The following is a 17,897-nucleotide window of genomic DNA, read 5'->3' as shown; positions in this document are numbered from 1 at the left end:
ACAACATAAAATTGCAAGTTGGTGACAAATCACATTTTAAAAAGTAACATATTAGTTTAGAAAAGCAAAATATTAGATGTTTCCATACTAGGTTTGATGAGTATAAAAAGACAACCAGTAATATGCTATGACTTTCAGTTGCATCAAAACACCAAAAAATCGAATGTATGTTGGAAAGATCATGTCCATTGATCAAGTAGAGCTCTGAAACTTGGAAAATCCAAGCCAGGCTGAGGTGAAACCGTCCTACCTGTGCTATATATGATGGCCAAGCACCTTAATAGGACACAATGCATCAGAATATTATGATCACGTTGTGCTACATGACGCAAGTGAAGCTTAATATATTTACATTTGAAATTCAATGAGATTTCCTCACTCTGGAGGCATGCAGGTTAGGCAAATTGAAATAGGACCATATAGAAAATTCAGAGTTTGGGTGCCTTTAAGTGTTGTCTATGTAAGTGAGAATTTATATTTTGGAGTATCTCTGTGTCTGCAGGTGTGTGAGTGTGACTACTGAGCTCCTTGGTGTTGAGCAGTAATAGACTACAGTGTAAGCAAAGAAAGAATGACTGACAGCTGTGAGGCAGACAGCGGCGGGGAGCAGAGACTGCTGGAGACCGTCAGGATGGAGAATCCGCTTTAGCTTCTTCCTTTAGCCTCCTGTGACACGCAGACAAGCAACAATGTGTGTGAGCTGCCATGCGTAGCCTTCTGACAGTACCTGTCATAGTGGTCCTCGTGATAGCTGTCATAGTCCAGGTCGAAGTCAGATCTGCAGGAAAGATGGAGACAGAGAGATGCAGACGGAGGAGATTGTGATTGGTGAGGTATTTGTCAAAAACTACATGATGCTCTTTTACCAGAGCTATTAAATATTTCACAAAAAATAAACACACGCTCAGTTAGTTGCGTCAGTGTGTAAATGTGTGTGAATCGCAACAGAGTTATATGGTACAACCACTTCATCTGGAAAGAATACAGTGCTCATGATCTCCAGTCAGCTCGAAAAAAAACATTGGATTTGTTCTGCTGCAGCATCCAGGGTGGAAAATCCATAGAAATTGGATCGTGCTCCAACTGTACCACCCACCGAACACCTCGATGTGTGAGCCTGGTGAGGTAAGCTGAGAGGCATGTGTGTGCGAGGCAGATGAGTTATGTGACAGCACTGAACTTACATGGGCTGGTAGCTGGTGTGTACCTGCAGAGACCAGAGGATGTGGAGGAGAGCAAAGTAACTGTAAGCCAGAGCGAGATCACATTCTGGTGTGTCAGACCTCAGCATTCCTCCTTAATCCCTGCACAGAGTAGCTAATAATCCCTCCATGTTGCTCACCCTCCCTCTGTCCCTTTGTCTCTCCGGCTGACTCACTCTTCTCTATCCGTCTTTGTCATTCTATCATTTATGCCATGTTTTCTGTTTCAATCGCCACTGAAGTTCTGTTCACTTCAGTTATATGTACTGAATCATTACACCCTGTTTTAGAAGCTGCAATAAGCGATTTTTGGCCACATTTAGGTAGTAGAGAAAGTTGCATTCACAACACTGACATATTAATGCATCAAGTTATTATCGGGAGCTTGCTCACAAACAAAAATGAACATTAAAACCATGTGCCTGATATTGCGTAGCTCATGCAATCAAAACAGTTCTGATCCACTAAAGCCTGGACAAGACCTCTGAAGGTGTCCAGTGGTATCAGGCGCAAAAACAATACCGATAGATCCTTTAAGAACCATAAATCATGAAGTGGATTCAACTTGGTTTTCCAGCAGATCCCACAGATGGTAATTTTGGAAGTTGGAGGCCATGTGAACGCCATGAAGTCTTTGTCATCCTCTGCAAACCATTCCCGAGCATTGTTTGTAGTGTGTCAAGACGCATTGTGCGGCTAAAAGACGCTACCTGGTAATAGTTCTACAATGAAAGGGTGTATGAGGTCTGCAGTAATGTTTATGTAGATGGTACATGTCAAAGTAAGATCTATCTGAAGACAAATACTAGGGATGCAAATTTTCAACAAAGTTCTTACCAGATTATAATCTGCAGTCTTTTCAATCAGTAAATAATTAATCAATCAATAACATTAAATTATCAGTCACTAAACCACCGTAATGTTGTCTTAGGGCACTTCAGCTCACCTACAAAAAGAGAATTCTAGGCAGGAGGCATTAAGCCTCACAGAAGACTTCCTCATGGTGGCATTCTACTAGGAAACTTTACACAATGCTCTCTGCTTCACAACAAAGAACTGCCGGTAGCCAGGCCACTACAGTGTTAAATAAATGGAAACGCCACCTGGTAGCACAGTCAGGTATTACAGCTAACATACAACACATTTTCCAGCATGCAAGTCCTTAATGGCAATTAATTGATTAGCAATGAACCACTGACATCTCTTGCCAGATTTCCCAGCAGAACTTAATCCAGAGCTTCATACTGCCTCTGCCAGCTTGCTTTTTCCCCCCACAGTAGATACTGAGAACACCTAACCACACCTGCTGTTTTAGAGATGTTCTGACCCAGTGGTCTAATTGTCACAGTTTGTTAAAAAGTCACTCAGATCATCGCTTTTTTCCAGCTTCCAACACATCGACTTCAGCTAAAGATTGTTGTTCACTTGCTGTCTAATATATTTCAGTCACTGACAGCCGCCGTTGTAATGAGATAATCAATGGTATTCACTTCACCTGTCCGAGGTTTAAACGTTGTGGCTGATCGGCGTGTATAAATATTCGGCTCCTTAGCTGCTGAATGCTCCATTACACTGTGAGCACAGTGGCAGTAGGTTTATCACAGCCCTTTTGCTGAAAACAGCAGCCTGCTGCAGTCAAAAAGTATACTAATGAGAGCAGAGAGAATCAAAACCACGACTAAAATGGTGACAATGCAGAACATAAGACCAAAACAATGAGCTAAAGCCAGTGAAGAGTCTATAAAGCTGAAGTGGACTGCAGGCGAATTATATTTCTCTATAGGTTTGTTTCATACAGCATACTGTAATAATGTTCCTCTAAAATAGGCAAATGAAAAACATTAACATATGCATGACGACACATTTTTAGACTGACTGAGTGGTGACTTTCAGTTTTTTTCGCAGTCTTTTTGTATGTCAGGATAAACATCAGTGGAGTTCAGTGAATACTTCTGCACAGTAGTCAGCAATACACACGTGTGCAAACAAACAGAAAAACAAGCAACAAACCTTACAACCTCTGTGTGGGTGTGTGTGTGAGAGAGAGAGTGCATGTGTGGATTGAAGTGCAGACTTATTCTGGAGTGGACCATAATCACGTCTCCTCCAGCATTACTCTCACGGACTCTTCTTTGTCTCACACCAGCTGGTTTTCGGAGCTCAGGAGACAGGAAACCTCAAAAATAATTTATAACAAGTGCTCATGTCTCAGCTGCACACTTGCCAAAAATGCAAAGCCTAATTTCAATCCAATTTAAAGACTGCCTTCTGTTATTTGAAATGGAGAGGGTTGACATGTTGTTTTAGCACATTTTGTCCAACCAGTTGAAGCATCTTTTTTACGCATTTGAGCACACAAAATTAAGAGGCATTCCCAGTGAAATTGCCTTTTAACATCCTGTACTAGAATAAGACACATCGAGAGGCAGAAGGACAGAGGAGGACAAAGAGGAGCAGTAACCCCACACACAGCTTCTTAGCAGAGCTGAGCTTTTTGTTCTTGTTCACAACTGAATTCAGCTAGAAGAGAGATGGAAAATAACAGCTTTTCACCAAAATCCTCACTGAGGGGGAACTAAGCTGCTGTTCACTTTCTGTTCGCTCTCACTGGTTTACCTTTGGCTGGAGTGTTTGCAGGTCTCTGGGGCAGACAGAATAATTGACATTCAGTTAATCACTTCTTTTGTAAAAACTTATTGCAATCTTTAGCTTTTAAACTTAATTACTTTGAGGCTTTGTCACTGTAATTGCATGCTTTTCAGTACAATTTCTGAGTATATTTTGATTAAAAGAAGCTATTATAATAAGTCAGTAATTTTTCCCGAACACATAATCATCATTTATTTGTGATTGATTACGAATAAATGCTGCAGAAGTACAGCTACTGGATGCAACAATTTTCATATTTACACAGTAGGTCATATACATTAGTTGTTATTTAACCTGCAAATGTTGAATAAGAAATGTTTGGTTATTCATTTTGTAATGATGGTTGGGTCATTAAAATGTCACTGTGGTGCAGCATCAATATGACATGGGTATTTTCATGTGATTTAGTGAAGATAAATCTGCGACAGGTAAGCACAGCCCATTTAGTCTGTAATTATATCCAAAGTGAGCAGCCAAGCACCTCAGCCAGGAGAGAGAGAAGCAGATGGACAGCAGGGTCACTAAAGGCTAATTAATTTCTTTTCATAATTTCTCAAGTGCCAAAGCAATCCATTAGACATGGCTGGCTATAAATCATCTCAGCCTCAGTGTGCCTGTGCATGTAAGTGTGTGCACGCGTGTGTGTGTTTATTGGGCAAAGACGAGCTGCTTTTGTGAAGATAGCATCTCAGGGATTTCCTCCAGCATCTTCGCTCCACATCCACCGACGGCAGAAAAATACATCAAAATTTCAGAGACTGTATGGAAAAACCCTGGAGGTGTGTGTGTGTGTGTGTGTGTGTGTGTGTGTGTGTGTGTGTGTGTGTGTGTGTGTGTGTGTGTGTGTGTGTGTGTGTGTGTGTGTGTGTGTGTGTGTGTGCCAGACAGTTTGAGATGAATTACTAGAGATGTAACTGAATGGCAGATGTAATTTAAATTCCACTAACAATGAATCAAAGTGACATTTAATGTGAGATTCTTGTTTTCTTGATTGTGGGGACAAACAATCATGGCTTCCTTTGTCCTGAACTTTTGTTGTATTCAATTCACAACATTGTCAATCAGCCTGGACAGTTAAAATCTCACTGAAGTCAATACAATATATAGAAATGATGGTGCAAATATTGCAAAAGATTAATTGGTTGCCTGAGATGTGGTAAAGACACGACAGAGTGAGTGCTTACAGTAGCACACAAACCTGCAGCTGGACTCAGCAATAGATTAAAAAGCTAAGTTTAGCTTCTACCTGTACAAGCTGCTAAGTAGTAATTTGTCACGCCTGGTGCAAAACCTTGTAAAGCGCACTTGTTGCAAGAAAAGAAGGAATTAGTTCCAGTTGATTCACTGCGACACCTATTATGGACTTTCTTGCCTGCAAAAATGGGATGGTCATTGATTTACATTTGGAATCATGTGAAAGAGACAATATCATCTTGTGCTCATTTAAGAAGTGGAACTGAAATGTAAGACAGGAGAGAATATAGAATCAAGTAAAAGACGTAGAAGAAGATACCTTAACATAAGTGGCTAAATTTATGTGGCTTGGTGGATTATTCTGTTACAGCAGATGTAACACTAGATCCATCCATCCATCCATTCTCTATACACCGCTTTAACCTCACTAGGGTTGCGGGGGGTGCTGGAGCCTATCCCAGCTGACTCGGGCGAAGGCAGGGGACACCCTGGACAGGTCGCCAGTCTGTCGCAGGGCTACATATACAGAAACACAGTCACACTCACATTCACACCTACGGGCAATTTAGAATAATCAGTTAACCTCAGCATATTTTTGGACCGTGGGAGGAAGCAGGAGTACCCGGAGAAATCCCACGCTTGCACAGGGAGAGCATGCAAACTCCATGCAGAAAGATCCCAGGCCCACCCCGGGATTTGAACTGGGGATCTTCTTGCTGCAAGGCGAAAGTGCTAACCACTATACCACTGTGCAGCCCTGTAACACTAGATGTCTTTCTGAATCAGCTCTGTAGGGTCCTGCACTAACTAATTATTGCACTGCAACAGTTAAGATTGCAGGCGAAGAAAAGTCAGAAAAGTGCTCTGTATGAGTAGAATCACATCTACAAACTGCGTCTCTGTAATCTAGAACAGCAAGAGAAAAAGTCAAGCTCATACTGAAGTCTGGATGAAATTGTAAGCGTCTAATCAAGATGTATATCAAGCTGTTTACACTCTTTGACGCTCTCTATATTCACAGAGTGAATACAAATGAACAGAATCAATGTCTCTGGATTTGGGAGCAGTGTGAATGTTGAAGCATGATTTGCAAAATTTAGACAGTGCAAACTCTAGCAGTAAAAATAAAAAGATATAACAGAGACAAAGCATTCATCTCCCCATTGTCACTGAACAAATCCACCATAGGAGCTTAGGCTGAGACCACCACACAAACTGAAGTGACCAGGCCTCAGAATCAATTCTTTCAGCACAAACTGAGTCAGCCTCTGGAGTGCAGATTATCTCCTACTGACTTCTATCATGGACCAGTCACAGGCATCACTTCTGAAGCCGATAGAACTCCAGGCAATCAATGTAGTCCATTAAACTAATCCCATAAAGCCATTAATATTAGAGATAATTTTTTATTTCAGGGTAAGTGTGGAGGGATTCCTCCCATCATGCACTGTGGCAACAGATATGTGATCATTCAGTCTCGTGTTACGTGTGCTGGCATTTTTACCTCCGCCAGGAGGTTATGTAATCACCGGAGTTTGTTTGTCTGTCTGTCCGTCTGTGTGTGTGTGTGTGTGTGTGTGTGTGTGTGTGTGTGTCTGTTTGTCTGTTAACAGCATAACTCAAAAAGTCATGGACGGATTTTCACCAAATTTTTACAGGATGTCCAGAAGAGCAAGAGTAAGAATCGATTAGATTTTGGAGGTAATCCGGATCACCGTCTGGATCCAGGAATTTTTTGAAGGTCGAAGGACAATTGAGAGATGGATCCAGATGGTGATCCGGATCACCTCCAAAATCTAATCGATTCTTACTCTTGCTCTTCCGGACATCCTGTAAAAATTTGGTGAAAATCCGTCCATGACTTTTTGAGTTATGCTGTTAACAGACAAACAGACACACACACACACACACACACACACACACACACACACACACACACACACACACACACACACACACACACAGACGGACAGACAGACAAACGGCATGGCGGAGGTATGCGCTCTCCGAGTGCTTTTCTAGTTAATAATGTTAATATGCTCCTCGTGTTCCTTGATAAATCCACTGTTGTCACACCTCATTTGTTGTAACGTAGTTAGTGATATGAGCAAACACCGTCCGACTGTGACTGATGTTGTGTTTACAGTCGGTCACATTCTACCCAGTGTGAACACAAACATGGTTTTGCTGCCGTGCTGATGGTTTGTTTGCTGCCACTAATAAATCTGCAGTTCAAGCTGAAATCTGCTATGAAGCTCAGCTGGACAAATTCTGGTCTAAACACTGAAATACTCTGCTGTGAGTTGTTCCACAGTAATTAGTGCAATAATTGGGAAGAAATGCAATGAAGCTGAGTACGACCAAACCTGGTAGAATACTCTGTCTTTCTCTCACATGTATTAACAAATTTTTTAGACCAGGCTCTTTCCTGTTAGGAAATAATTATGGGGTGAGATACTATACGTTATTATTATGCAAATTAATTTGCATCTTTGTATCACATCTTTGCATCTTCATGCCTAGATTACTGTAATTCCCAGTATGCCTGCCTCAATCAAAGAGCTGCGGTTCACCTTCAGCTGGTGCAAAGCAGTGCAGCGAATCTTCTAACAAAGACAAAACACAGGGAGCACATTACTCCAACACTGACCTTCCTCCATTATATGTCAATGGAGTTTAAGCTTAAAAGCAAAACTCTGGTAATTACACATCAAGTAATACTACAGACTGAAGTTACTGAGTACATTTCTGAATAGCTGGTTGTCCAAGAGCTCATAGCAGCTCAAACGGGATCACAAAGTTGTTATTTTTGGATCTAAGATTAGGAATAGTTGAGGTCATATATGAGAAAATTTTCCATCCATCCTATACACTGCTTAATCCTCATTAGGATCGGGGGGCTGGAGTCTATCCCAGCTGCATATAGAGACAAACACACTTGCATTCACACCTATAGACAATTTAGAGTTACCAATTAACCTCAGCATGTTTTTGGACTGTGGGAGACAGCTGGAGTACCTGGAGAAAACCCACGCATGCACAGGGAGGAAATGCAAACCCCATGCAGAAAGAAAGAAAGAAGGCAGGGACATGTATCGTGGATCTTGTAGCTGCAAGGTGAAAGTCCTAACCACTAATCCACTGTGCAGCCCTCAAGAGAATTCTATTAATTAAAAAAAAAAAAAAAGACTTTTTGTTCCTTCATTTTTTAAAACTGTTGTATCCTCACTTTCTGATTTTATCACTGGATTAAATGAAATGTTTGGTTAAGCTTTAACAAAAATCCTTATTTACTTATTTACCCAGGCTCTCCTCACAGCTAGGTGGTGGATATATATGTGTGGACTTAATGTGTAAATAGATTAAGTGCATGCAGAACAATACTTAACAGTTTATTTTCTTATGCTTTCATAGGAGTCACAGCATAGTGAATGCTGAGCTCTGTTGATCAAAGCCGCATGCTGCGTCCAGAACTGAGTTTCTCCATGAATATGTGTATGTGAAGGGTTGGAATTTTTTCCCTCTTGCACGCTTCCCACTTGAAGCAATGAGCGCTATAACTTTAGTAATATTTTTTACATTTTTTATTTGGCAAACACAGATACACAGCCAGCGGGAGAAGACATACGAGAGATTCAGATGGGTTCCAAAGTAGAATTAATGAAGAGGACTGGGTTTCAAGCGAGGATTCGATTTAACAACAGACAAGACTCGAGCTGATTATGAGCCTGTCTATGTTCCCTCTAGGTTTCATTACCCCTCAAAGTCACAGCACTGATTCCCAGAGCTCCATATCATTTGAGATAGAAAGGCAAAGGTCAAAAGAAGTTCTTATACTCAGTATGTCAAAGTGGATTGCAATGAGACATGATAAAAATCCAGCTAATAAAACCTTAGGACAGACTGGAAAGACTGTAGAGTAGAAAAAGTCCCAAATGAGCCCAGTTCTTGAAAATGTTTTGTAATTTCATCGGAAAAGGTGAGCGTGAAGAGCCAAAGGTAGCTTTCGAATACTGTTGTAAAGCTGGAGAGCTCAAGGATTTCTTGCTTTCCTCTTATCTGCATGTATACTTGCTATTTTTTTCTAGTCCCATTCTACATGACAGCAGAATTCTTACCCTACAGCCATGGTTTTTATTAAGGTCCAGTCAACCCAACTCTTACTGAACCATCTACAGCATGGAAACTTCTTTTTTTTGTTACCATTATTGTAAGATACACTAGTTCAGAAGGCATCATAGTCCCTTCAGTTATAAAGAAATATATGGAAACAAAACGTGGCAGAACAATCAAAAGAGAACACATTGGAATACAACCCACACCTACAGAGAAACTGAAAAGAGCATGAAGTCAAGAAGAAATGAGATTACTGTGTGTAAAAAAAAAACTGTGCTGTGGGATTTTCCTTGTTCTCTGTCTCCAAAAAAGAGAGAGAAAAAAACTGCACTTGTGCTCATGGATTGACGATTAGAGGAAAGACACAGAGAAAAGAGAAGAAAGAGAGGCCATGGGATGTTAAGGGTGAGTATGATCAAGATGAGAGCAGAGAAGCTTTGATGGGGGAGGAAAGGGAAGATGAAGGGAGTGCTGGCAGCTCGTTCGCCCTCTCAGACACTCTCTAAGGACAGACTCAGAGCTAATCTACTCCCTCTTTCCCATTCATTTAATCACTGTCGCTGTTATTCTCTCCATTCTGCTCACATTGACGATTTATTCCTCTAAGTCTCTCTTGTTTGCTATAAAATACATGAGCGATGCTTCAGACGCGACAATCTGCCATGTGTTCATAAATGTACTTATATAGAGACATATTAAAAGCAATAAAACTGTGGATTTATATTGGTTATGTTATGTGTATGCCAAGAAAAGATCATCGCTAATTGTTTCATGTAAGCTCCATGTTCTCTCTACTAAATAGATGGCCAGAATCACTTAATCATACTATCCATCCATTGATAGGTATCGACTTCTACACTTAAAAGTTTTATTGGAAAAAAGATTGAAAATCCACAAGCAAGACTGTTTTATGGCAACTGTTGGATTTCCCTTCACTTAATTTTCACATATGACATTTTTTGACATCCCAATCTGGTTGCTAGATTTCTCTAAAGTAGGTGAATCATCAGGATACAAACTTACGCAAACACCCGCGCTGCAGCTTTCCCACCTCATCTCCAGGGTGAGCTAACATTTGACCAAGAACGTCTTTATTATTTCCTATGAACTCATTTAAACGTGTAGCAATCACACACTCTGCCGCTTTAATCGATGACACGTGCTGGACAGTAGCCGATCAATAACACGTCACCGTGTAATCAGCTCCGAGACATCCATTACTGCCCAGTCCACAGGTCTGCATTATTTGGATGTACTGTATGCACTCCACAATGGTGATCTACAGCTACAGGCGAGAGCAAGAGAGGTACTAGAGTAATGGCAACTCAAGGAGCTCATAAATTTATACCCCGCATGCATCAAGGTTAAATTACGGCCCGAGTGCAATTTTTTCAGTCTGAGAAATAGCAGTGCATAGATAAGGGTTATGTGTCAGATGGCACTCATCCTTCTTCTCTTTAGTTTAAGCAGCCCCGAATGGTTGACAGCTCTTTCCGTTTGAGTGCAGCCTCACCATCAAAAAGAGAGGCCGATTGATCAAGAGGAGCTGCTGCATCAATAAGGCATTGAAGTAGGAGCAGAGATGGAGTTCAACAAAGTACATATCAGACAACAGGGAGAAGGAAACTCAATAAAGAGTGTCATATATGAGAAAGGAGTTTTCCCGTTTGCTCCTCTGGTCCAGCCGTCATTAGAATGCATCCCTGCATGAGCCGTAAACTCACGCTCAAATGACAGGAGAAGGCAATGCCGCCTTGCCAGAGCTCTTAAACAAGAGAAGACAGAACAGAGAGGACAGGCACAGAGTGAAAGGGTGAGTGTGGTGTTTGTTAAAGAGACTAGAAGGATGGGGACATTGGGAAGAATGAGTCAGATTCTCCTACAGCTGTCAGGGTGTGGACATTCCTCACTGATACGATAGGCTTGTAGGATCAGCATTGGCAGGGATGAGGCGTGGCGTGGTTACCGTTTGATTAGCCAACCAGCTACAGAATGCCAGTTGGAAATAATACTCAGGCATTATTTGTGTTTGGAGTATCATTACCAGCGAACAGTAATGGAAAGCTGACAATTTCATTGTTGCTTGATGCATGAAGTCATACGAGATAGCATTTTCCTGCCAGGGATGTAAAACTGTGTCATTACTGCGTGTAGTCATTAAACCTTAATGTCAGCATTTACAGCAGGGCTTTGATCACACAGCTAAGGACAACTGAGGAGATTCAAAAGACTGAAAAGGAGCTCGGAAACGCTAAAAACGTAAAATGAACACATCAGTGAGTGGAAGAATGGTGACACTGCAGTTACAGTATGGAGTGAGACAAAAGACACTGGAGAGGAGACGACAGGACAGAACAAGCCCGTGGACTGTTTAAACAAAGGATTTACATAATCTGCCTTTTAAATCAGACGGTTTTACGGTACAGGTGTTTACTGTGATTAAAAGCAGCTTTTATACTAATTGCTTATTTAGCTCGAGCTAGCAGGACAGCACATGAATAAATGAATAATTCTGTACATGTTTTGTCGTTGCAAACAAAACACTTCGCATAATCCAGTCTGATCAGGTGCTGGATTTAGACCGAGAATGTAAAGCAAGGCATAAAATATAAGATTACAGACCTGTGAATTTAAAATCATACAGTAGAATCCATGACTGCATGTGTGTGTGCGTTCTACAGTGAATTCTGTGTGAGGGTGCATGCACAGTACGTGGGTGTAGGTATATACAGTATGTGCACCATAAATATGTGTATATGTGGATAAGTAGGGATTTAGCTCAATGTGTATGAGAGGTAGAAACAATCTCCCCTCAGTGATGTCGACAGTGTGGCCTAATCCTCCTGGAGGCAGAGTGTTTGGAGTGGGATAAGTCCAATTCTTCTGCATGACTTAAGACCATCTGCACACAACTCAACGCATAAGAAAATGAGCAAACGATGTTCCGTTTTTTTTCTAAAGCAACTTCAAAAAGAGCTTCTGAAATACAGCTCACGAAGGAGTGAGAAGAAGAAGTTTAAAACAGCGGTTGATGAACATGTCATCTGCCTGTTAGTGATGCAGTGCGTGTCCTTCTTTGTGTATTTACGTGTGTGCTTTCTCTTCAAAAGGGCAAACTGCTTTACTTCGGTGCCATTCATCAAAAGCTCAGAGGCTCGCCAGAGTAATTAGAAATTTCAGAGATCAGGATATTTAGTGCTAATTAGCGGCATTACACTGCAAGGTGACAAGCGACATCCAGGGCACTCGCAGAGACCCTTCCGCTCCACCCATTACCCATAAAGAGTGTGAGGAGCAGAGATATCAAGACATTTCCTCTAACAGGGTCCCCGTCAGAATCGACTTAGAGAGCCAAGTTAAAAGGTTACCCAAGGCTGCCTGGAGTAATTAATCCTTCCAGCCTTTTCAACTGTGTCAAGCCCCTGCAACGTTTTCACGTCCTGAACTATGCTGTTGTCCTGAAATTACTGAAGAATTAAAAGCTAAAAGTCATTTTGGCTCAAGTGCGTGAAGGGCAAAGCAGCATGGTTACGCTGAGCTAAAATTAACTTCTTTGCCTTCTACTAAAAGAAAAAAAAGACACTGTCGCAAAAAATACAGCAAAACTACAAAAGCTGGTGTGTGCAGCTGTGTCTGGTTAGACTTTGTCATCCGGCCGTGGAGCAAACAACGTCAGCTTCCACCTCAGCTGGCAAGAGAGGATGTGAACGTTTAGGGGCTATCTGAGGCAAATAATAAGCTGCCATTCTGGAAGGCCCTCGTGAGAGCTGCCTGTGGTTTTAACTGTGACTGACGGGACTGACATTTGCTCAGTCAGCTTCAGACTGCAGTTCGAGGTCCTCACTGGGCGAAATTTCAACCTCAGCTAACATCAGGCATGCTCTGTCAACATCCTCCCGGTATCTGAATCATTTGGGTTAAGACAGAGTGAAAGAGGCAGAGAAATCAAAAGAGACAGATATGCATAAAAGAAGGCAGACATGTACAACTTCAAGACTTTGTTTGTTCACCTTAATGAGAAACTAAGCAGCATGGTGGGACTCTTGGAAATTAGCCATGAGCAGAGTAACGCAGCAGAACTAGAGGGTAAAACAGATGCGGAAAAGAAGTTTTTACAGAACTTATGTGGATAAAATAGATTTTTAAAAATTGTGATTACTGTATACATGTCTTCACAGAACATACCTAGAAAAACATCTATATTAAGTGGATTTTGTTTTCAAAAGCAATTAGACAAATTGTAAACAACAGAGGCATCTTTGAGAAATAATTCTGTCTACCACAACAGATTTTCTATATAATTTATGCTGCACTAGTGGCATCTTTAACATGCCTGGCTGTAGAAGGTTATTGTGGGAAATACTGTGAATCAGTGAGCAGGACTGGACTGAATTTGTACATAATTTCTGCAGTGAACAATGACTTTATTTGCCCTCTGTTTAATTTTTTTGTACTGCCTAATCTGTCATTTTATCCATCAATTATTTCTCAAGTGATTTTTCAGAAAATTCCTTATTTTTAAGTTTTATGCATATATTCAGATGAGCATGTTTTTCATTTAGGGCTGCACAGCGGCGTAGTGGTTAGCACTTTTGCTTTGCAGCAAGAAGATCCCCGGTTCAAATCCCGGGCTGGGCCTGGGATCTTTCTGCATGGAGTTTGCATGTTCTCCCTGTGCATATTCATTCCGGCTTCCTCCCACAGTCCAAAAATATGCTGAGGTTAAGTGATTACTCTAAATTGCCCGTATAGGTGTGAATGTGTGTGTAATTGTTTGTCTGTATATGTAGCCCTGTGACAGACTGGTGACCTGTCCAGGGTGTCCCCTGCCTTCGCCCGAGTCAGCTGGGATAGGCTCCAGCACCCCCCGCGACCCCAGTGAGGATAAAGCGGTGTATAGAGAATGGATGGATGGATGTTTTTCATTCAGGTGTTCATTTTACACCCTAGGCAAATGCAAAGAGAAATTTAAAGGTGCATATAAAGCCAGACGAAAGATGGGTAACAAATGGGTAACAAATTGCCCAAGGTGAGATGAAACTGCACATTACTAATTTCAGAAAAACAGAAAGAACTGAGGTCAAACGAATAAATTACAAGGACGCACAAAGACAAGGTGCACGCCCCTTCTCTAAAATGCACCCAGTTCCATAGCAATTACCTACAAGGACGTCATCTGAATGCACAGTCTTATAAATCTGATGAAAAGAATTTATATACATATTTCTGTCTTTTTTTAAGTTATTTTGTTTGCCTTTTTATCGGATAGGCACAGTGACGACAGACACGAAACAGGGGAGAAGAGTTGGGGGAAGACATGCAGCAAGGGTCCACGAGCAGGAGTCAAACCCTGGCTGCTGTGTCTGGGACCAGCCCTGTACATCGGTCGCCTGCTTAACCCATTGAGCTATACAGGCGCCCCATGTTTCTGTCTTTTTAATTGTGAATCTCCACATAGTTTTATGCATCTGGCACCTGGAGCTTATGGGGACTCTGAGCTAAATGCTCCCATATGCACAGTTGGTGCATCAGTTGCTAGTGAGCTCACAGAAGAGGCGGTTCAGTGGTCAAATTTGGGTGAATGACACGAGGCACTTCACTTTCTGCCTGAACTAACAATGCCAGTGCTGTTTTAAGCTTAAGATTGTATACTTACATAAACAACTAAGGTTGACATTTAACAGTGATGATAGATTTGTCATCCAATAATCCTTTTACTAATAAACACACCAGCATGGAGGCAGACGTGTGAGAAATGTGAAATTTGAAGGGTATTTATCTGTAAGCCTGCACGGAGACTTTGAAGTGTGCCTTTGCATGCGAGTGTCTCTCATGGGGGTCAGAGGTCAAGAAAGGTTTGGCCTGTTTTTGCTGAAGGATTAATTACGATAAGCCCGTCATCAAAGCACTTGTGGTTTGGGAACTGTGGCCAAAGGAAGGCCATGAAACAACAGGCTGCAGACTTCATGGCGCGTTTTCAATCTGCATCTGTCTTTGTACCATGGCAACCAATATTCAGATGTTGCTGCATTTACCCCACTCTTACAGTTTATAAATTGAATTTGAACCCCCTTTTCTTGTATCTCATATACGAGTACATGTATGTAACCATAGTTATTTCTCTGTAACTGTGCAGGGTCACTGATCCACCGTACTACTCCTTATGCCCACACACACTCCCCCTTTTTTATGTACTCACATGCTCATCTTCACTCCCCCTATTCCCCCTGCTAACCCCCATTACCCCTCTGTGCTGACATACAGCTTTTCCAGTCCAGGCCACAGAAAAGGCTCTCCTGCTGCCTCCCGAACGCTGACAAGCCCAAACACACCCTCCCCTCATCACTCCTTCCACTGCACTCATTGCTTGTATTGCTCCCCTCATCCTATCTCTGTGTCATTCTGCAACTCTCTCTGCCATCCAAATGAACTTCAAGCTAGTTTTCTGTGGGTTCTGGTCCCTCGTCGTGCTCTGTAAAGACACTGTCAGATTCAATCTGGCGACACAAGAAAGCAACGAGAAGTGAGAAATAGCACTGAGAATCTGCAGTCCCTTAGAAGTATAAATGGGAACACTGGCCACTGGGCTGTAATAACAGCAATGTTGGAGTCTACAAACTTTACCAATTCTGTGTACTTAAGAAGCTGTCACACGCACATTAAATGAGGTCCTGCACTCCTGCACTGGATTTCCTGAGTGTTTCCAGAGATACTAGTGAAAGTCACCTTTGAGCAATTGTTTATGTGGTGTTATTTTTTACTGGGCCTGGAGAAGCAGGTTGCTCCCCTAAGCTGACTGACCGTCTAAACGCAAGCCGATATTGATCGTCCTTCCTGCGGCCTTTCACACAGCCTTGCTGAGGACACATTAAATGTGTTATAAGTCATTAAGAGCTCCAGGCCTCGAATCTCACCTGTCTAACTTAAAATATATTGACATATTGGGCTCCGACAAACTTTGTATTTTTTGAGGTAGCCTGTAGGTGCACACTGACACCTGGATGGTGCGTGTCTGAGCTTGTGTGTTTATGCGCCTGTGTCTATGCACGGCATAGTCTTTCTGTACTGTGCTGAACGCTGGGGAGCATGTGTCAGTGTATGGTTGTGTTGGGTACATGCAGAGACATTAAATCTGTGTGTGATAGTGTGTGCGGTTTGTGTGTGTACAGGGAGCAGACTCGTCCTCTTGCTGCCCCGGGGGCTCAGAGCCCATTTCCTGTTGTGCAGTGTGATAAGTTTCCCTGTCAGATCCTCCCAGCACCACTATATTTCTGATAAGCTCCACTGCTAGTTTTCCCGACCTCTGGCACAGAGATCAATTTGAGATTGATTCAGAATGCCCTGCTGGGCCGAGCTGGAAGATCAATTTGAGATGGATTGTTCACGCCAGGGGGCCAATGACACGCAGTGCAGTGCTCACTTGCTTTTTTCCTCCTTTGCTTTCTTCACCCCTCACTTTCCTTGACTGCTGTTATTTCTTTCTCTCTCTGCATTTTTCTCTCCTGTGTACTCCTCTCTCTTTCAGTTGTTTCACACTTGTCCTCTTCACTGCAGTTACTCTGTATTACACCCTGCCTGTCTTTCACCTTTTTGCATGAGTCCTTATTCATGCCTCCCTCCCTCAATTTTCTACCTGCTTCCCTTACTTTTCTCCTCCCAGAGTAGAGGCAGCAGGGATAGAGATGACTTCATTAGCAGAGGGACCAACTCTTATGGAGTGATAAGCCTGCAGGACAGACGAGATAACTCATCTGGCTTTGTAATGCTCAGAACCACAGAATATATGGATATAAACCAGCACACACACATACACATACACCCACTGAAACAGCTAGAAAATATTTCTATTTCACACGATCATAGTTATTCTTGCCATTGTGCCCTGAGCTGCTGGTGTCACTACCGCTGGCCGATGACCTTATCTCCACAGAACATCATGTCTGCAGCCAGCATGTCACTCTGTCGCTCCGACCTTCATACTTCTCTCTCTATCCACCCATCTCCTATTGTCTCTGTTGTTCTGCACTGTCTCAGAGGTTTTGTCAATGGCCCAGAAACCAGCAGATGCACTTTCCTTCTCTTCTCTGCAGAGAGTGACCTTTTCCCCAGCAGTACATCCACCTCGGACTGCACTGACCTTTACCTACAGTACAGCCCCAGCCATCTCCCAGGAATGGACTGTGAACCGCACATCGTCTGTGCAGCCATGCAGAAAGAAAGCTAACAAAGGACAGAGAGAAAAGCTGGACAGAAAAATATAAAAAAGCATTTACGCTGTAAAATCGACGCTGGAGCGGAAGGGGAGGGCGCAGTACGCTTTCATAAAGAGTCAGTGGGCTGTTTTTGGCCACGGGACAAGCAAAAACTGCCACCACAGTGATATGCTTGCCATTCACGGTCCCTCACGCAATCACTCAGCCAGTCACAGTCTCTCCTCACTTGGCAGTCACTTGTGCATGGATATAAAAAAAGAGACAAAAGTAGTTGTGAGAGGAATAAAAAGGCTTAAGAGAGAAGTTCAGAGTTCTTTCTCCTGTCTTGGCCAGTCGCTGCTTGATGTGGTGGAGTGCATGTCGGATGGTCGCCAGCTACATTTCCAACATTGAAAAGGTGGGATGGAAGTAGGTGGGTTTTGAGGTGCTGTTGACTGATGCAACCAGTGCTTTGTTTAAAGCATTGAAGTGCCTTAACTATTGAGTCTGGTTTGCTTTGTTGAACCTCTTCTGTATACGAGTA

At 42.3% G+C, this 17,897-nt stretch overlaps 1 protein-coding gene across 1 annotated transcript in view; it reads right to left on the bottom strand.

The window, feature by feature from the left end:
* The window catches only part of si:dkey-234i14.2 (heterogeneous nuclear ribonucleoprotein C), a 39,835-nt gene that overhangs the window by 8,180 nt on the left and 13,758 nt on the right, over positions 1-17,897 (bottom strand). Inside the window, exon 3 of the mRNA XM_051943557.1 lies at positions 728-778. Coding sequence (XP_051799517.1) covers positions 728-778 — 51 coding nt within the window. The remainder of the gene's footprint in view (positions 1-727; positions 779-17,897) is intronic.

Source organism: Acanthochromis polyacanthus, chromosome 2 (assembly GCF_021347895.1).
Source record: "Acanthochromis polyacanthus isolate Apoly-LR-REF ecotype Palm Island chromosome 2, KAUST_Apoly_ChrSc, whole genome shotgun sequence".
NCBI classification, from domain to species: Eukaryota; Metazoa; Chordata; class Actinopteri; family Pomacentridae; genus Acanthochromis; species Acanthochromis polyacanthus.
This window is presented reverse-complemented; position numbering and strand designations above follow the sequence as displayed.